Consider the following 22306-nt stretch of genomic DNA (forward strand, 5'->3'; position numbering starts at 1 on the left):
GAGAGAGAGATGCAGACAATTCAGAGGAGAGATAATCACAAAGAATAAACTCAGAGGAGTAAACAGAAAGAGAGGGGCAGACCATCTGAACATGGGCCTACGTACATAAGGTTATTTACTTTTTCATGTTTTTGACATTAATGACTTTGCTACACATTTGCTGGGTCTGAGGTTACACAAATGAATGACATGCAATGACCCGCTTGTTTACTTCTGGCCACATTAACACAAACTCTCCATTGTTAACTCGCCACGAAATGACCATAAAAACAACTGTTGCAAATGTATTTAAAGGGGAAATATTATGCCTTTTTAAGATTCTACTACAACATGTTCACATTCTCTTGTTTTCAAATAACACATTGTTTTTCCGAAACTGTCTGTCTGAATAGACCTGTTATCATCCTCTGTCTGAAAGGCTCCATTTTAGCACCTGTCTCTTCAAGTCCGCCTCCCGAACAGAAACTGTCTATAATTGGTTGTGAAAAAGGTTTCAAAGGTAGCTCTCAAGGTGGAGGTTCTCAGATGTGGGGTGGTGTATTCTCATGAGCCTTCACGTTATTTGGAAGGGGAAACAAATCTGTTTTGCTGGTTGACTCCCTACTTTTTACTTACACATATACTGAATAGGTGTTTTTATTTGGGTTTAACCATTAGAGATTCACTATATGTCAAATATACAATGTTTGACAGTGATTTTTGAATCTGCAGAGTATGAAACATATATATATTTTTTAAACAAACTTTTTTTAACATGTCAACCTTTTGTGAAACAGTGGTGGTTCTAGATCAATTTTACAGGGGAGCCCTAGCTCAGTGTCACGGGGCCACTGTACCCTGTTTGCCCACTCCCCAGCAAGAACCGCCCATAGTGTTTATTTAAATCTGTTCTGAATGGCCCAGGTGAAAGTCTGCAGTCAGAAGGGAGAGAGGCATGACGTGGTAATCGTTCAAATGTGGTAAAGTGCATGCACTCCAAGGCACTAACGTTAATGCCATTGTCTTGTAAATAAAAAGTAATGATATAAGTTAAGTAAAGAATTGTAACTGCCTACTCTCTCACCTCTCACACCTGTTCAATCCTCTCTCTGCACCAAAGGTTGTGAGGTTCCAGACTCCAAACTGACGCCTGAAATCTGCATCAAATATACTCCCAATATCACTAGCACCACTTAAAAACCAACTCTCACAACATTTATAGACTTGCAGTAATAAGAAAGGCAGACTTGAATACTAAGGACCCTTGACACGACCTTCACTCCTCTCAGCTACTCCCATCAGGCATCTGCTCCAGAGCACTTCGGGGCCAAAAGAGAACTTACATAAACGATTTAATCCCCTCCGATATAACCGTATTAAACTCTGCCGGATAGACTGCCAATACTTCTTCCTGCAGATTTGAACACCTGCTCTTGTTTATTTATGGCATTGTTAGTGTTTTTATGTTAATTCAAGGCCCTGGTTGGAAACTAATTTGGGAAGCCAATGCAGAGGACACTGCTGTCTAAAATATCATTGTATTTTGCAGAATGAAGACTCCCCCTAACTGTTACCAAACTCTGGTGTCAACAAATCACATCTAAGAAGTACTTTCCTGCAATTACATGTAACAATTAATCACTGGATAAGCACATAAAACCAACCTCTACTCTCATAGACCAACAAAAGCCTCAAAGACATGTTGAAGCTGCAGCTCTCTTCTATCGGTACAATCATATGAACTGATGTTTTTCCCCCTCTGCATTTTTTCTTCTCTGTGTACGTCAGGCTTTAGAAAAACGACTTGTATGGAGGGTCCTTTACAGATGCTGATCCCTATTATCATAGCTCTCATGTGGCATGGGAAGCCTTTCCATTATCTCTGTTTTAATAAGATTATATAAAAAAAGCAGAGAAACCGTCTGATGTTAAACTTCTCTGTCACAGCAGTGCTGACTCCAGCACTCGTCTCCTTCCGTACTTATCTCCATATGGCGATGCTTGTGCTCAGGCAGAACAAATAACCCACAAAGTCAAAAAAAAGATCAAGCATGATGTATACACCAATATATAAAAAAGGCCTAAATAGTTAATGAATGTTATATTCAGAGAGCAGAGATGACAGGAAATGAGGGTAGAGAATTGGATGATGACATGCAACAAAGACTGTAGGAAAGAATCAAGCTGGAGACATTGCAATTACACGTTCAGCACGCCATGAAATCTGTCTAACCTTTTAATAACACATTTCTTGTAACGGAAATTGAATAAGGCATGTAGGGATGCGTATTATTAGGATTGTATCAATACTGTAGATTTCTTACCCAAACTTCTTGTCGGTTCCTATTGATTGCTGTACTAAAAGAAAATGCTTAATTTACACACATGTTAAGGGATGAGAATATCGACAAGAGTTTTCCAAGTTTGAATTGTTATTATGCTAATTTACAGGCTCATATTTGTAGTATAAATCAACCCTGATTTGATGCTTTTGACAGTGATATAGGGGTCATTCTTTTAAATGTATTAAATATATATAATATAAAGCCTTTAATCACTTTATGACTTAATGTGTCCCCAAGGTCAATATTGCATTCTCTTTAAGGTTTCCAGCAGCGTATTATAAAAGATGTACAGTAAGACATCTTTGATTCAGATCAGCTTAAGTTCTTCATTCATTTCATCGTACCCTGTTTCTACATTAACTGAACAGAGAAGAAAATAAAAACCTCTCTCTTTTCCTCCGTACCCAAATCTCTAAAAACGGGGCTACAACGGAGCTGATCCAGATTTGCGTCCGATATGACGTAATATCGGAAATGTAGGCTGGCTTTACACCCACGGCCCTATCAGAAACGTTGCTATCAGAAACAATGCCCGACTGTTTTGGACGTAATATGGTCGGTGTTTACATTAGCATCGCTAACACTCAGAGCTAACCTGTACTGGAGAGCATGTGTGTGAAGAAGCAGGAAATAAAAAGGAACTCACCTTGTGGTATAACCGGCAAGAGAGAAAGCCTTTGAGCTCCATACTGTTTCAGAAATACTCCTTGATAATCCATGATATGGCGTTTCATCACGGCAGTATTTAGTTTGGACAGTAGCTGCCGGGTCCCGCATGAGCTCAGCCCCCTTATTTTTTTTAAAGCTTTATACCCCAAATCAGCACTTTTGAAACAGGAAGTGAAATAGAGGGATATGAGGCATGGCTAGAATGGGTGATCTGTTTGGTATTTTGAGCAAAACACTTCATCACATGTTTTTTATATATTTGTATATATCTGAGACCGATGCTATTGCCTAAAAATAGCATGATAAGTGACCTTTAAGTTATTTTGAAATAGTAGACTAGATCAAACCAGAGCTAAAAGGAGATTATATGGGACAACTCCAAACTAATGCTACTCCATATAATAAAACCTAAACATATCAACTTAATAACCTGTTTCTGTATGTCAGTGCTGTGTGTACAGTGTGCATCACTGATGGTTCTGTCTTTAAGTACATTTACGAGGGACTTGAGCGATTGTATTTTAGGGAACTTTATACTTCTTCTAATGTTAAGATAAAAGTGTATTGATCCCTGGGAATACATTAAAAAGCTACGCAGCAATATATAAATAAATTAAAATTGTCTCAAATGTTATCAACAATAAAGTCATGATAATGCATCAATAATTAATATCCATTGATATAATATGCCTTTACATTTTTTCTGAAATGTTAATATATATATCTTTTTTTATTTAGTATCAAATTGAATGCAGGACTTTTACTTGCAACATAGTATTTTTGGCACTGTAGTAATGCAGATCTGAGTACTTCTTCCCCCTGTGAACCCCCATTCAAGGTGTTTCATTGCTATTGAATACATTCACCATAAAGTGCTGACAGTGAGCAGGAGCTGTGAATACTTTGTGGATACTGAAAAAACACCTTGGGTTTGTTTTGATGCTTTATTTGATCAACTCAAGAGAATAAACTGGCTAAATGCAGAACACATCATAGAAGTACTTTCAGTACAACTTCAAATGGACTCTGACAGCTCAAGTTTTGTCAACATCTTAAAAAATCAAGAGTAGATGTCAGCCACTCAGAGTCAAAGAGAGTGCTGATGTTCAACAACAATAAGAATCCCTGAACAGGCCAAGGGGGTGGTTTGTGCACCACTAGCAAAGAATAATCGATGTTTGAGAACCAGAAGATTTTCCTCTACCCTGTGTTTATCTCCACAGTCTGCGCCACATAGAGCCCGCCCCCCTCCTCCTGTAAGATCAGCAGCTCTCCTACTGACTGCTGCCCAGGGACCACAATGCCCTGCTCTGCTCCCTCTGAAATCACCACCTCCACCAGATCCTGCCCCGCCCTCTCAGGCAGCGGGCTCTCCGAGGCGAGGGTCAGAGGGGTGGAGCTGGGGGTGGAGAGGTCGTTTGTGTGGACGTAGACGACATGTTGGATGTTACCTGAAGGTTCCTCATCTCCTCCGTATTCTGCTCTTGAGGTCTCAGTGCCTTGAAAGTTCCTCGCCTCCTTCTCCTCCACTCTTCCTCTTGCCCTTTTCCGCTTTATGTACCCTTCCTCAAGCGAGTTCTTCTTGGGTCTGCCTCTGATTGGCTGCAGGTGGCTGGAGCCTGAAGCTGCTTGTTCAACCTCCGTCTTGCCGCTGCTCTCCGTCTGCTCTCCGTGTCCTCCCCCTGACTGCGACTCCTCCCCCTCCTCCCCCTGAGCCCCCCCCTCTGCCCGGTGCTGGGCTTGGTGCCTCAGCAGACTGTGTCGTACCGTGTACGAAGCGCCGCAGTGGCAGATGTATGGTTTCTCCAACACGTGGGACGACTTTATGTGTCTCCGCAGCTTAGTGGCCAAAGTGTAGCCTGAGGGAAAACAATAACATCTTTTAAGTGCAAAAAATGAACAACTGATAAAACATTATTCTGTTGAAAGAAAACTAAATATGACCAAACCAAGATTATAAAATATTTGTTTCTAAATTAACAGTTTACAATTACATTTAATAATTAGGTTATAAGGATTGTTATCAAGCCCACTGGCTCCTGAAGATATAAATCTTTAAATGTTTTCATTTTTTATAGTTTCAGTTATTTCCTAAAACAGCCTAGCAGTCACTGTAGCTAAAAAAAAAGATGCTCTGTAAGGCAATGCAGTCATGATATTTATACAAAAGGGTAATCAATAAATATGGTATTAAATACATTTGAGTGAATCCATCATTTATCTACATTACGTTATATATATCTGATGTGTGGGACATTATGATTTTGTTCCGCTCCAAAAATGATTTCATTTTCAGGGCCCATGCTACAATCTTTCATTTAGTTTAGAAAAAACTACCCATATTCCTGCTGGCAAACCAAACCAAAAGAGGATAATTTGGTTTTCTGGGTCAGTAAAAAAACCACATTTTGCCTACAAATTAATCCAAACAACTTATTAAGATGATAATATTCACAAAACCAGTTAATGCAGGTTCAAAGCCACCATGTGTTCACATTCGATCCCCCCCCCCAGAGTTTTGTTTGATTCTATAATGTTGCCAACATGTTCTGACCTTTTCCACAGACAGGGCAGCGATGGGGCCTTTCTCCCGTGTGCAGCCTCTCATGCGACCTCAGGCTGTGCGGGTCCCTCAGAGATTTCCCACAGTAGCTGCAGAGGAAGCCTCCTCCGGTGTGGGAAAACATGTGTCGGCGCAGGTCTGGTTTCTGGGAGAAGCTCTGGTCGCACTCGGAGCACGGATACGGCTTCTCTCCGTTGTGAATTCTCAAATGAGACTCGAGGTTCCCTGAGAGACACACAGTCAGAGAGACATTTTGTTATATATAGTGTGTGGGGGGAGCAGGGCATTTGGGTATGTATTTTCCAAAAATCTGTGGGGAGCTATGTTCTCTCATCAAAAATGAATGTTGGCACTTTATTCAAGGCAAGTTCATTCCTTAATGTGATCTCAAAATATCCTGTTTCCTGTCTTTCACAATTAGAGGAATACGTTGACGCAATGTGTTCCATTCTTTCTGAAGCTCAGATGAGAAGATCAATACCATTTCGTTTTTGTGTTTGCAGGGTGTGTTAGCTTATAGGGGGCTATTGTCATTTAACAACTCCAAAGCTATCGTATTGAGATGTTTGGGTGTGCTTCATGAGCATTTACGACCAACATCAGCTGACCATGAGTACCACCTTTAGAAGTGTGAAGACATCTCACGAGATGTTGGAGGGTGGGTTTTATCTCTTTTGGTGCAGTGTTGCCATATATTTTGAGCAGGTTAATATCAACTCCCTTTTTCTATTTCTATTATTATGTAGCTCTCGTGTAGAAACTTAAATGGAGAGTTTTCAGACACCAGACTAAACTTTTGTTAAATCAATAGAAAAAGTTAAATATTGACGATAAATTATGTGGAACAAAAACTAAAAAGAGTTCTCAACAGGAAGTAGTTATTGACCGTAAACACTGTTTGGTCCACAATTTTCTCCAGAAGCTGATTGGCTAGGCTCTTTTTGTTTTAATACGGCTTTCTTAACAAGTCTTAAAAATCATCAAATCTAGTGAGAACGTCAGCATGTTGGCTTCTCAGCTGCTCAGCTAAGATAAAAAGGTCCTCGACTCCATCATGTTCCACCTGGCAGGTAGAAAAACAAACGTGTTCATCCAAAATGATACCAGACCACGTAGCTTCTTATGAGCAGCTGCCACTGTGTAGCGCCAGCAGAGAAGATCATAAAGTCGTACAAAAAGTAAATAAATAATAATGATGACTAATACAACTTTTCAGTCAGTCCCACCATTATATTTATCTAGAGTTAAATAAAGTCTCTGCAGCAGAGTAGACTTTTATTTGACAGATTGCATTCTAAGTGCAGATGAATCTTAAAAGTGAAGTATAGATCAAACCTAATGTGATGCTTTTGACAGTGATATAAGGGTCATCCTTTTGAATGTATTAAATATGAAAGACTTGCAAGCACTTTGTGACTTAATGTGTCCCAAGGGTCAATATTGCGTTCTCTCTCACCCTCTGTCTGAAACCAGAGCCAAGTCTGCTCTGATTGTTTAGCTGGCTGGCTCTGTTGTGATTGATAAACCGCTTAGAGATGTCCCGCCTCTTAACTTGTACAATGTGATGGAGCCTTAGCGAATAGAATGACGACTGTTACGTTGATGTCATTATGTAACAGAAGTAAACAAAGGAGTCCAATCGTGGTTGTTCAGGCTGGGGGGGGGGGGGGGGGGGGGGGGGGGGGGGGGAGTGTGTGGGAGAGAAATTCCCTCTGGAAGAAGCTTTTGATTTTGGCTTTACATGCACAAATCCATTACATGCACAAAAACCTATATAACACACCACAGGAAAGGGAAAACCTCAAACATAATAATAGGGCCTCTTCAAGTCAGACAGTCTGTGCTGAGATCTGCAGGAAGAAGAGAACATCGACCACAGCAGCATTTTTAAACCGAGCCCACCTGACTGTATAGCAGCCGGCTGGACCTCCAGCACCGGACCTCACCTTTCTGACTGAAGCACCTCCCGCAGTGCTGACACACGTGAGGTTTCTCCCCAGTGTGGAGCTTCATGTGGTTCCTCAGAGAGCCGGAGTTAGCCAGCAGCTTGTGGCACACTGTGCACTGCACCTGAGGGAGAAAGAAAACACAAATGCAGCATGATTCATCCTACTTTTTAATAATAAAAGCTCAGGAGGAAAAACACGGCATGCATGGGAATTTTAAGATATTACTGGACAGATACAAAAATGAGGCCTAGTGGTGCAGGAATACAACTTCTTTTGTTGAAATTGTGTCTGTGTATAGAGCGGAGGGGAAGGGGAAGGTACAGCAATTATGCTCCTCCTTGGTCTTTGCAGATTTCAAGAAACATTCCATACACGAGAGAAAGATGCTCATTAAGCTGCTCACTGTCCTTATTAAAAACAGAAACATCTGAAAATGTCACAACACAAGTGAAGAAGTGCTTAACGGGGGAATCTGTGGAGTGTACTTGTCGCAGTACTGATTGTGTAGATCCTCGAGCTCTGTGTTGAACATGTTCCTTGTATAAAGCTGATTTTAAAAGTATCTGAAATGTAGCATTGTTTACATCCAAGTTTAATTATAATAATACTCTATGCTTTGATACAACCATGTTTGATATTCTTTGTTCTTTTGTACAATTTCTATATCATATATTATGCTGTTTTACCATCTTTTACCTTGAACTGTATATAAACTGTATCATCAAGAATAATGTATTTTTGATCTATTTATTTAGAATTATCTCAACATTGATACAGACATACTGACTCTTCTCTTCTACTCACAGTGGTGTCATTTTACCTCGTATGTATTGTCTCTAAAAGCTCTTGAATAAAAAATAAAGAGATGGATAATAAGAATAAGAATCTGAAAAACTATATTTATTTTGTATTTATTTATTTGAGCTTTCTGTATGTTTCTGTACTTTTGTCTTCCCTTGTGGTGCTGTAACACTCCAAAGGATCATAAAGGTGTATCTTATCTAATCTTGGTGTGTTTCCAAGATAAACAAAAAACACACTAGTTCTAAACCTCATCAGGGAACCTTCACAGAGCAGTTGAACAGAATCACGCCTCCTTACCTTCGGAGGCTGTGTGTAAACCTTTTTGCTGCAGTGGAGGAGGCGGTGGATGCGTAGAGAGGGCCGGCGAGCGAACGCCTTGCCACAGTGCTCGCAGGCGTAGGGTTTCTCCCCGGTGTGCAGCACCATGTGCTCCTTCAGGTCCCGCTTCAGCCCGTAGCGCTTCTCACAGTGAGGGCAGGAGAAGGGACGCTCCCCGCGGTGACTCATCTGCAAATAATACCGTCATTATTTCGAAGGAAATGTATTATTACTGCTGCTATTGTTATTCTTCACTGACAGGAGGAAATTGCTACCTTGCTTGATGAGTAAGCTCATCCCTATCAAGGAAGCATTGAATATATCTCCCCAAACCCCCCCCCACACACGCACGCCGTTTAAAATACATCCACAGGTGACGGATCTGGTTTTTCTGAGGCCATTTAGCTGTCAAGTGTTTGTTCAATGGATAACCGAGCAAAGAGGAATAAATAATAGGCTACAGGAAGACATCCTTACAAAACAATAAAGAAATACAGAGAGCAGCAGGGAAGGAAGTATGTGAGGAAGGAAGAAAGTGTTATTATCTATCTTTTGTATATTAGTATGTTTGCTGTTCATTTCTTTCATTAATAAAAAGGGATGTTAGTAAAAGATGCGAAAAATAATGTTCCTATTACTATAGAGACATTTATTTTACTTTGTCCACAACAATGTTTTGACAATTATATTCAGATTGGAGAGTTAAAATGTGTTAAATGGTGCATAGTTTCCTGGAAAGCGTCCTGTAATTGCATTTTGAGTCATTTAAGTCTAAGAAATCACTGTTAAATGAGGTATATATAACTCAGCACACTTAGGCCACCACCCACCCATGTATCAGTGATGCTGGCGGTGGTCAGAGGCGAACAAGATTGGTTTTAGCAGATGGTCATACACCAATTAGAAGGTTGGTGGTTTAATCTCCAGCCTCTGCATTAAACACTGTGATACACCACAAGATACTTAACCTTACACCAGATATCATGGCCAACTGTGCGTTAATGTGTGTGAATGATAGCCCTATTGTAAGCTTCTGTGCAAATGGGTGAATACAGACAGCAAAGCAAGCCATGAAAAGCGCCAAATGAATGCAGTCAATTTACAGACTTAAAACGTTCAACTAGGGGAAGGAGCAAAAAGTTGCTTTTAGACATAAGTTACTCCAAATCAATTTGTATATATTAAATACATTCAGCAGTTTATCAGGGACCTGACATAATTGTTTTATCTTCAAATACATTGTGTTGCATTTTTAATATTGTTTATAATTGATCGCAACTCTAGAATAACGAAAAAAACAATAATTGTTCCTGTTTTAGTGCTTAAAGATGACATATTATTCACATTTTCAAGTTTATATTTGTATATTGTGCCTCTCATGTGACATTTTTACATGCCTTAATGTTCAAAAAGGTCTTCATACTTTTAACACTGCCTGTGCTGCAGCACCTCTTTTCACCCTCTGTCTGAAACCAGAGCCCAGTCTGCTCTGAAGTAAAGAAGTTAACAAATGAGTCCTTTCAGGCAGGAAAAAGAAAACCCCCAAAAGCATAACAGGACTTGCAGACTAAGAAAATAAAGAGTTGTATCCCCCCACACCTGATGGGCTCTGAAGCTCTCTGCAGAGGTGTAGTTCTTCCCACACTCCTGGCAGCTGAAGGGTTTCTCCTCTGTGTGGATGAACTGGTGTTTCTTCAAGTGACCGATCTGGTAGAACTTCTTCCCGCAGCTGGAGCACCTGTACCGCCTCTCTCTGATTCCTGCAGGCCACGAAGGGGTCGCCTTGGCAACACACGATGTTGCTGCAGCGGCCTCGACATCAGGGAGCGAGATACTTTCCGAAAGCTCCTTCTCTGTGACGGGGGTGGTGTCTTTAGTGGAGCTCTGTTCCTCCGTCTGTTTGGATTGAACAGGGCTTCCGGGAGGGTGCTTCCCACGACCGATTGGACAGTGAACGCGTCGCGGTTTAGCTGCCAGGCGGGAGCTGCAGCGGACCAGAGGAGGTGGAGAGAAGCCTCCAGAGTCTGTCCCACCATCTGTATGTTTACTGTGTGACTGTCTGTCCTCACTACATGTGCTGTCTGTGTGTCCTCCTGCTGTTGGGACGTTGATTTTCTCTATGTGAGCATCAGTGAAACTCTCAAGGGTTTTCTGGACTCTCCTCTTCCTCAGTGGAACGGTTGTCTGACTCCTCTTGATGCATCTGCGCGGGACTCTGAGCAGCACTTCCTCCTGCTTGTCCTCTTTCTCCTCTGTTTTCTCTTGAATTATCCGTATGTCGGGTACAACAGTCTCTGCGTCTTTTCTGTCTTCTACTTTGTTATCTGTACAAAAAAAAAGACAGTAAACATTGTAAATGGTGACTCGGTTGGGAGAAAATGTGTCTGAAACAATTATATATAATCCCTCATAAAACTTGGATGGGTTACATTTTAACATGTGCACTGCTCTGTATATGTGTTTGATGATTCACATAGGATTTGATGTGAATCATCAACAAACAAAAACATAATTCCATTTCAATCAGTACATTTTCCTGTTTATCAAACTATTTCTTGGATGAAAGTGCCAGCAAATTAGCTGCAAAACACTAGCTATGCAGAACAGCATCACTGTTATAGTTGTATCTATTGCAATACTGGATTATCAGCACTGATGACGTTGTAAGCCGCTGTGTAAAGTTTTAGCTGGTAATGCAAACACTTTGCATACTTACAGGTTAGTACTGTACTGTAAAACAATGCAATGCATTTTTCTACTTTTACAAATGTTTATTTACATTTTGTAATGTCCATCTACAAAGTATCTAGTGACTGTATGCGTGGAAATATGAAGTGACATTTTTATACAAATTAATCAAATTCCTCTCTCTAAATTATAGTCAAGTATAAAGTACTTAAGTGAAGGTATTAAAGGAGCCCTATTGTGCTCATTCTTATTTACATACATGTATTTTGTGCCTCTACTGTGACATGTTTACTTTCAAAAAGGACTTCATTTTGCTCAGATTGCATGTGCTGCAGCACCACTTTTCACCCTCTGTCTGAAACCAGAGTCACGTACAATGTGTTGAAGCGCTAGCCAATAGAAGTGGGAGTGTTACATAATGATGTCATTATGTTACACGCACAAAAACGTATATAACACACCAAAAGAATAATAGGGCCCCTTTAAGTTACCATCTCTGAGCGACTTATAAACATGTACAGAACATGTTCGGTATGTACACCTTGTACCTGTATATTCACATGTATGTACAATATTTATTATACATGTACTTCTGTTCATTTTGTACTTATTCCCATTAAAATGTATTGATAGCTTTTAATTTATTTCTTCAATATATTTTCTTCAATAAGTTTCCTCATTAACTCGTAACTCTACATCCAGCCAACAGATATAACACCCTTCATTCTCCCCAACACTCAAATCAATATGTTCTACCACTACAATGTTATTTCCCTGCAGAGAGATTAATTGTTTCTTTTCCCGCTGCCTTTTATTTAGCATTCATAATTATTTTTATTATTCCTGATTCACAGACTCGCTCTGTTTCTATCAGCGCTGTAAGAGCCAGAGTTTTAATAAGATAACCCCAGTGGAGCCACAGTCTGCTGGGTGCTTTCTGCATGGAGGCCCTCCTTGATGTCGCATCAATCAATGCACACGGATGCTGCTAAAGGCTGAGAAGAGCCAGGGTTTATTACTACAAAACTAACGTGCTTTAATTACTTGGTTTTCTTGCTGCAGTAATAATTAATTCCCATATAATAATATTCAGCTTTTAGTCTAGTCTTTTTTTCACAAAGCACTCAAATGAAAACAATGGCTGTTAAATAATGATTTTGTGGAAATTCTGCTTTCATCAGTGGAGTTGATGCTAATTCATCTACTAAGACTTTGTTGTGATTACAAAGGTTATTTAAGTCAACTGTAACCCAGAATGTGATTATGATTATGTGTTGGTAAGTGAGGTTTTTTCAAGGGTCAATGGTGTTGTCCACTTAGCTCTGGAGTTAAATGTCCCTCTAACTCCTCCAGGTGGAGACAGTGAATGAATATTAATTCTGATTACATTAATCAAAGCCATTTAATGCTGTTTGGTACCACTTAACTGTAATAATTATATTGCACATTGTCTTTATTGACCTAAAAAGGGATAATATGCAGTGGTAGAAGAAGTAATAAGATTGTTTACTTAAAGGGGACCTATCATGCAAAATGCACTTTTGTACGTCTTTTATACATGAATATGTGTCCCTGGTGTTCCAGGGAACCCACCAAGTGTCAGAAAACACAACCCTCTCTTTTCCTCCATACCCAAATCTCTAAAAACGGGGCTGCAACGGATCTGATACAGACTGATCCAGATTTGAAAATTCTCTGACATCAGGAACGAGGAGCTCCGCCTATATGGCCAACTCTCCACCTATCAGGGGAATGAGAGGTTGCCGTGGCATGGTAACAGCATGGTAACAGCATGGTAACAGCATGGTAACAGCATGGTAACATGACGCTCGTGCCTCGCCCCCCTCCTTTGCAGGGGGGCGTGGTCAGCTGCAGCGCATGCAAAGACAGGGTGGAGGAGAGCAAAATTGAGCAAAATGAGCTATGGCTAAAATGCATGATCTGTTTGGTATTTTGAAAAAAAAACTTCACAGACATGTTTTATATAGGTATGGCCCTACAATATATTATTCAAATATAGCATGATAGGTCCACTTTAAGTAAAAGTAGCAATTCTATAAAATAATAATTTCTGAATTAGAAAGCTCAGTGAGTAAGTGTGAGTATTGGCGTCAGATACTTAAGAACCAAAATTGAAAGTACTTGTTAAAGGAGAGGTATCATGGCCATTTCCACTGATCATAATTCCATTGTTGAGGTATACTAAAATAGATGTATACTGTGCATTTTTCCAAACTCACATTGGTTTCTCATACAGCATCTCTGTAAACTACTTGTATTCACTGAATTTCACTCTCTGCCTTTAACGGCTCGTTGTAGCTCCAATAGCTCCAGCCCCCACCCTCCCTGTGAGCACAGTGTGCTCTGATTGGTCGGGACGTTGTGAATCGCGCTGAGCTCCGTGGAGGTGTTGTTTCCTTGTTAGCGATACACAGCCAAACACAGCCAAACTCATCCTGAGCACACACAAAGTCACAGCCGAAGTAAAAACAATAAGTGTGGCTTGATATTGAGTAAGAAAAAGGTTGATAAACGCTGTGAGAATGGGTCTGCAGAGAGAATTTCGCCGCGATCCCAACTGTCTGTTATCAGCCTGCAGCCAGGGAGGAGAAATCAGCAGAGCTGCCTGTGTGTGAGGAAGTCCGTGGATTGGTCAATTTGGACCAATCAGCGGGGGCTTAACGTAACGGCTCCGCGGACGTAACGGCTCCACGGATTGGTCCATTTAGTTCCGGGTACCGCATGACCGTATCGCGTCATAGCTCTGGGCGTGGCTACTGGGTATCCACACGTCACGATGCCCAGGAAGAACATGAGAAAGTTCCAGCGAGGCGTTTTGGGGAGGTCTTTTCTGTGTTAGAGTTTTACTCCCTACAGGGTGTACTTTGAGGGGTTTTGACTCTGCAGACCATTTACATGCATAAAAACCTTCATAACACACAAGGGGACGGGTAATAACCGGAAAAGCATGACACCTCTCCTTTAAGCATAATGGCGTGTTTCAAAATCATACATATGAAATGATGATTATTAATGCATAAATGTGTCTGTCATAGCTGGTAAAGGTGATTAATATTTATAACCTATGATTATGTTTCAATGTTTATTTATTACTTGGTAAAAATGACAATATTCCTTTCCAAAATGTGGTGGAGTAAAAGTATAAAGAAGCATTAAATGAAAATGGAGGTGGTGGAAACCAAAAACAGAGCTAAAATGGAGAGCAAATTGGACCTGAGTGCCAGCTTAATAGACATGTAACTTAGGTAGATGATATACAACAACAAATTAAATCTGTGGCCTCTCATTTACATTTTAATACATTTGCATCTGCTAGAGATATGGAAAAAATGTATTAGTCGATATTTAGATTTTAGTTTAATCAAGCTGCATGACAGATTTTTATAACCAAAGGGGGTAAGATAAAGCCAACCCTACACCTTCCAGGGGAATAAGGCTGGTTATAACCTCATTTATCCTAAGACTTTGGTGCGAAAACAAACAAAATGAATGGATGTTTTTGTCTGATTTACTTATAATCAACTGTTGGTCTGTATCCACTACCTGGGAGGTTGTCCTGTGTCGTGGAGTTTTTCGTGGTCTGACCCTTTCCTAGGGTTTCTCCGCCCAACAGCAGCTCTGTTCCTGGCTGGATGTCCCGACAAACGCGCAGACACACGTCCACACACTCGCCTGAACACACCTCTCCACAGGCACACTGCACCGACACGTTCTGCTGTCTTCTGCTCTGCGCCTGGCAGGCAAATCTGTGGGAATTAAACAACAAATGAATGTAAACAGAAATATGTTAAACCAAACCTCAATGTGGATTTACATGCTTAGTTGGATTTAATCAGGATTGAGTGTTTGTATTTCCTTGAATAGGGAAGGATATGAAGGGAAGTATGCCGTTTTATCCCTATGGGTGTCTCAGCAACGGTATGTATGGAACACAGTCCGAGATACAGATATTTGGAATAAAAAAAAACTTCATATACGCTTATTTGTAATATCAGTATGGGTGGTACAGTTAAATCTATCCACTGTCTGTGACCCGTCACAGGTAACTTGGTTGCAGCGAATGATTGTGCAATGATGTTCTACTTAGTTCAGCTAGCTAAAAATATGGCAATATTTAATCAGGACCCAGCACACAGCCAGAGGCAGGAGAAATAGTTGCCACTACATACAGTGTACACAGCCAGAAGCAGAAGACACAGAAACCACAGAAAACTAAATCAATATTGGCAAACCTCAAATATGAAGAGCGAGAAGAACGGATAACAGGAAGTGATGCTCTTCAGTAAGTCAGCTTTGAATTCTGAGATGAGCAATTCTAATATTCTTATTAGAAATAAATATTTAAACTAAATATAATCAAATGAGTGTTACATTTTTTTGATTTTCTTATGTACTGTATGCTGTTGCCCCGATTTGAAAAAATAAACAACAAACATCTTAACCAGGATGAAGAACTGGTTAACATTATATCAGCGAAACCTTAGCATGTTAGCATTATCATTGTAAGCAAACTGATATTAACAGTGAGTTCAAGGCACAACAGGCTCACAAAGCCTGTGAGACTATATTTCGCTTTAGATTCCAACGGAAAGTGCAGAGTTGATATAGAGTTGTATGCGTTTCAAACAAATCAAATAAATACAAATATATCAAAACAATCAGGTTATGAGGATAAAAAGCCTAAGTTAACTTCTTGTGAAGCACTGTGTCAACTTACTTGATCCAGACGCCTGTTTGTAGCATACTTTCATCTTTATTTGCTGCTTTCTCCATCAGTGCCTACAAAACATACATTCATTTTGTGTAAATGATTGTACTTAAATAAAGAGAACACTTATACGATAACATCATAGAATAATACTTTGTTGTCAAATCAAGTCTGAAATCTTTCTTGCATCACAGCATGTCCATTTCAACATCCACAAGGACTCATATTTAAGACAAGAATCAAGGAAACAAAACATTTAACATAACAATAACTTAAGAACATATGTGGAAAACCCTTTAATATACAGTTGATCTGGGATTTAATTTAGGATTGACTGATGCACAAAAGAGATTTAGTCTAATCTTATTAAACCCTGGGAGCCTGTATCTAAAATGTGATGGAAACAATTCATATTCGCTGCAGTATATTATGAGGTTTTCATTGACACATAATTGTATTATTTGCTAGGAGTCTCTGTAAATGAAACTTAAAGTTCCTAGCCTAGATTTCCCAGTGAAGACTTAAGACAAAACTCCTGAAGGAAACTTTCAATAATGAACTGAGACTCGTCCTGAGCTGACACTCAATTGCTTTGGATTACATCACGCTTCATGAATGAACATGACCCCACCGGCTAACAGTTATTGTTTGACAGCTGACAGGTAAGTTATACTCATGTTCATAATGGTGGTGATTACTGCCATGTCTGACTCAGCCCCACTTACAGTAGTATAAAGAAAAAGAAAAGGATAGGTAGGTCGTGATTTGAATATTGAATTCCGTGCCCTTGCAAGTTAGCATGGGTTGATCTTTTCATCTTTGAAGCTGCTCTTCCTCCTCTTGTTTTGGAAAGGTCTGATTCATTACCTTCCCACGGAGGTCAGCAATAAATTGAGAATAAAGGCATGCATTTATCCTCACTCTGCCTTTCTGTCAGCAACTGAGATAAAATGGTTTAAAACTAGACTAAAGTACTGATTCAAGGTTCTTTATTTAGTCATAAATAAAGAACCTTGAACCTACACTGTAGCTATGTTCATAGCTACAGTGTAGTTATGCCGATGAAAATCTTGTGTTACAGGCTTCTCCAACAGAGCAACACAAAACACAGATAAACAGAAAAAATATAGTGCAAGTAAATAGTAATTCAAAAATAAAAAAAAATTTAAAAAAGTGAAATAGTGAAATAGTGCAATAAGAGTCTATATGCAAGTCATTGAAATATGATATAATAGGTAAATAGATAAATAATTTAAAAATAATTTTTAATAGCAGCCAGATGAATATTAGGGATGTTGTTTCAACAGTTCAGGTGTTTAACAGATTTTGCTTCAAAAGTTCAGGTGCTGGTGAATGTAAAGTTAAGAGACATTACGAATGCAAATAGGACAGAAAAACAGATCGTAACAGGATAAACTTAAAGGACACCTATCATGCTATATTTAAATTATATATTGTAGGGCCATACCTATATAAGGTATATTTATACGTTTCTGTTTTCAAAATACCAAACAGATCATGCATTTTAGCCATGCCTCATTTCGCTCTATTTGCTGTTCTCCAGCACTGTTTTTGCAGGGGGTTGATTCTGTGAGCTGCAGCTGACCACGCCCCCCTGCAGGAGAGGGGAGCCGCTCTGATCAAGTCAGAAGAGGGGGAGAAAAATAGATCTCCGTCCTCCGTGTTTTATTATATTATTATATCGAGTCGTTATTCATTTGTTTTAAAGCTCAATAAATAACAAAGAAGACCTTTGACCGGCACTTTTCTAATTTTGTCCGGAAGATTTCAACTTTAACGGACATCTTGACCGGCGAAAGAAACTGAAACTGAAACTCTGCCGCACGGTCCGCTCGTTCCTTGGAAGAGGCGGAGAGGTGGGTGTTTGTCATCTGCTGGTGGACTAACCGGAGAGAATTACAGTGCTTGCCTCGACGGGGAGGGATTGCATTGAATTAAAGCAGCGGGAGCAAACGCTTGCCTCGGGGAGGGAGAAAAAAAGCCACAGCGGAGAATAAACAGAAGGGTAACCATGGCAACCATGCGCGGGAAGTCTTCTTCGCTGCTTTTGTGGCAGACTACAGCGCCACTTACAGGCCTGGCATATGTACTACAGCGTCTCCAGCGCTTTCGAGCGGCAATGGCCGGCCGTGGCCCAACCCCACATTCCCCTGATAGGTGGAGAGTTGGCCCAATAGCCGTAGCGCCACCGTCCTGACGTCAGGACAGTGTTCAAATCTGGATCAGTTTTTATCAGATCCGTTGCAGCCCCTTTTTTAGAGATTTGGGTATGGAGGAAAATAGAGAGGGTTGTGTTTTCTGACACTTGGTGAGTTCCCTGGAACACCGGGGACACATATTCATGTATAAAAGACGTACAAAAGTGCATTTTGCATGATAGGTCCCCTTTAAATAAATGTATTTTCACAGTCACACTTGTATTCATATCTTTGTGGCAGAGTGCTTATTTACCGTGTGTTTTTGTACTGCACCACTGATTGTCTTGCTTAAATGCAGCCATGAATCAGGCCCAAACATTGCAAACAAGTTTGCACACAATGACACTTAAAGGGGCCATATTATGCTCATTTTCAGGTCCATAATTGTATTGTGTGCCTCTACTGTGACATGTTTACATGCTTTAATGTTCAAAAAGGTATTTTTTCCTCATGCTGCAGAACCTCTTTTCACCCTCTATCTGAGAGAGAAACTCCCGCTGGAGGAAACTTTGGGATTTCCGCATTTACAGGATATTTACATGCACAAAAACCTATATAACTAAAGGAAAGGGAAAAGTTTCTGTTTGTCTGTGTTTTTTTCATATTAAAAGGGAATATCTTGAGGTGTTGGACTGACAAAACAAGACAACTATATCACCTTGGACACTTTTAGATGTTTTAGAAAGGGTTATAGACATAACAATTTATCATTAATCTAGAAGAAAACTAGTGTTCAATTGTCCTTTTATGTTTTTTTAATTGGGTTTATGTTTTTTCCTTTTTTTTTATATTGAGGAAATTAACTAAACAAACACATATTAATATTAAAAATGTGATGAAAGAATATAGATATAATATACAATAGATTTAACACCTTTATTAATAGTCTTTGTTTTAAGGAATATGCATTCAATATACCTTGTCTGCCTCCGTGCTGATGGTCTGACATGTTTTGGAGTTCATCACGAGTTCACCCTCCTGCCTGTGAGTCATCAGGTCAGTGTGATAGCTGGAGGCCCACTCTGTGTCCCGCTCCCTTCCCAGCAGGGACCCAGCCTCCAGCGAGCGGCCGACCCACCACAGCCCCATGCTACCTCCACAGAGCCGCGAGGGCCCCACAGCGAAGCCGCAGGGGAGCAACGTGGAAAGAAGTGTGGCGAGAGCAGACGGAGCGGGAGGAGCGAGATAGTCCATCGACCTGTACAGAAAAATAAAAAGCAGGTTACAGGCAGAATTACAACATGAGTTACATGATTACTTTCAACTACTATGCTCAGCACATATGCCATACACTACCACAAGGTCTGAGCCATACTTAAACAGCTTTACGTTTTTTGTTGCAAGTTATTCATGTTATTAGTACGTTATATGTTGACTTACTTATTTTGAATGCTGCTGCTTGCAAGTCTACTAATTTTATTTTTATCTGCAATGTGCCCTTTGCTGTAACAATATAAATGTCGCCGCTGTGGGACGAATTAAGAATTTATGATACTGATTCATAAATCACCCAGTGCATAAAGAAGAAGAAGAAGAAGAAGAAGAAGAAGAAGAAGAAGAAGAAGAAGAAGAAGAAGAAGAAGAAGAAGAAGAAGAAGAAGAAGAAGAAGAAGACAACAGTGTTGTCAGTATAAACAATAAAACTGCTGTTTTCTTCACTATTAAATTGACACAAATGTCCCTGTTATCAAAATAATAATGTTCCATTAACATAAATAATAACAGTAAACACTGATTATCATTAATGATGTGTACATGAAGTAGAATCTGGTATTTCTGCATGGTGGCGCCCTACATGCTTTACTGCAACACTCCACAGGTTCCTCATTAATGTAATTAATTACACCTGAGTTTTGTGCAAATTATGATATTATGCTGGGATAAAGACTGCAATTTATGAGCAAGTGTTTTCTATTCATTGTTCTGTAATTAGTCAGTTCAAATACAGCTGCAATGGTAAATTAGCTTAAGGCACATCACAGACTTCCTTTTTGAGAATTATCTGCAGTTCCAAGTACATCAAAACTTCAACTATCTTGTGCATTCATTTACTGTAAGTTAATTTATGAAAGAGCCTGCTTTCAACAACATCAGAGGGAATACATTATCTGTAAAAGAGGTAAGTAGTTAGGGTGCATCATTTTTTAATACATCAAATACAATATTGCGCACACGGCTGGCCTTCTCTAGCTAAATCACATTATTAATATTGTTTTATATTAGTGCTACTTTTTGATTTTTAAATGCAGTTTCATTGAGCTAACGTTCGGTTATATTACAACAGTTTAAAAGTCAAGTTTGGACACTATTTCTGAGTAAGCAGGGTATAATGGCTCTCATATGAAACTATATTAATATATCATCATGTGTAAGAAGCTGTCTTCTGGCAGTCTCAGGTCTAACGTGAGCTAACGCAGGGCAATGCATTTCTGGCCAACATCAGACAACACAGCTGCGCTAGCATGTTAGCTGTAAACAGTTCAGGGCGATTTCAACTGAAGGACGTCCCCACTTATTGTCCTTTGTTTATGTTTTACTTATTGTGTTTTATCATAACATTAAAATAAGTGTTTTATAATGTTTTACCAACAACGTTTACGTTAGCATTGGTAAGCTAACTTGCTCTGGTTCTTAAAGACAGTAGCTTTATTAATCATAGTAACTTTGTGCTCCCGACGTGCCCGGTCAGTTGTTTTGAATTGATTATATGTTAGCCTACCACTTCAATCATTCCGAGGTAAACTCTGGGAAAGCCATCAGCGAAAAAAGGTCCAACGGTTGTCCTCCTTTGTGTATCGTCCGACCGGAAACAGCGTTATGGTGTATTTTGGTTCCGCACACAGTCGCATAATTCTTCGTTGGTGATGTAGTAGCATACATGACACAGGTAAAACAGCATTAATAAAAGCGGGGAAAACATAATATGAGAATAAGATGGAGTTATACCATAGATAGACTGTATATATAAAGAGTTATACATGCAAAAATACAAGCGATCAACAAGATCAATGAATTGACAAATTACTGAGAAATAAGCTGAAAGAAACCACACAGCTGTCCCCAAAACATGTGGGACAACATCTTAGTATTAGGTTTCAGTTGAGTTCAAGTAAACTGTGATATAAAGTATTGTATGTTGGGCCTTCAGACACTGGCAATCTGCCATTAGCTGCTGACCAGTGGGTTCCACAAGTATGAGTATATGAGTATATATGAGGGGACGAATACCAAAATCATTTGTAGAGTAAATTAAACATTATAGTAAATAACACATTTAAATAAATGAAAAACACAATTGAAATCTGCTTTGTTTTCTCTTAAAGGTTGAGGGTAATAATTATTATCCATTTGGATAATAAAACAAATGCCTACAACAAGCACTGCCACAAACCAAGGAACAAGAAAAAGAATAAGAGTGGACTCTTTGACCAGCTTCATCACTGTGAAGGAAGAGCATGAGGATTAAGATGACATTGGTGAGTTATTTGTGTGTACAGTGAAAATTGGGGATATAGTTTTAATTTTTGTTTCAGAAAATCTCAAAATAAACACCACAAATTGAAAATATAGTACAGAATTGTTTCTAATTGGTTTACTCTCAGAAAAACTTGCTTGCTCAGGCTTTTTTGTAGTAAAGTGTATTTATGGCAAGATATTTGCAATGGACATCAGAGATTATGATACAAATATGTGCCATTAATGAAGTTGAAGATTTCCCACCTGCTGTTTCACTGTGACATTACTTCTGCCATTTCTGTCAGACAAATATGTTGCTAGAGAGGAGAAAATTACATTTAAAAATATGGCAAGCTAACCGATAGTTTATATTTAGTGAACAGACAGACTAGTGATTCTCTCATCATCATCATAACAAATTCAGCAGTTTCTCCCCTGTGCATGTTATTATTTGACATATTGCTATAATTTTTATTTCAGTTATTTGAATAAACCTTTTTCTGATTTATTTAAGGGTTGAGATTCAGGTGCTTCAGTCTCATAGTTTGACAATAATGTTAGTCTTTCTAATGTTGCTGCTCATAGCA

At 39.4% G+C, this 22306-nt stretch overlaps 1 protein-coding gene across 1 annotated transcript; it reads right to left on the reverse strand.

Moving 5' to 3' along the window:
- Positions 1–3929: 3929 nt before the first annotated feature.
- Positions 3930–21066, reverse strand: LOC117471223 (zinc finger protein 408-like). The gene is made up of 9 exons (XM_034116073.1): positions 20983–21066; positions 19182–19461; positions 16054–16115; positions 14880–15082; positions 10227–10951; positions 8607–8816; positions 7503–7626; positions 5548–5781; positions 3930–4852 (listed from the first exon to the last, which is right to left on the reverse strand). Exons 2-9 carry the CDS (start codon positions 19455–19457, stop codon positions 4194–4196), a joined length of 2493 nt encoding a protein of 830 aa, XP_033971964.1. The 5' UTR covers positions 19458–19461; positions 20983–21066; the 3' UTR covers positions 3930–4193.
- Between the last annotated feature and the right edge of the window lie 1240 nt (positions 21067–22306).

Source organism: Trematomus bernacchii, unplaced genomic scaffold (genome assembly GCF_902827165.1).
Source record: "Trematomus bernacchii unplaced genomic scaffold, fTreBer1.1, whole genome shotgun sequence".
Taxonomy (NCBI): domain Eukaryota; kingdom Metazoa; phylum Chordata; class Actinopteri; order Perciformes; family Nototheniidae; genus Trematomus; species Trematomus bernacchii.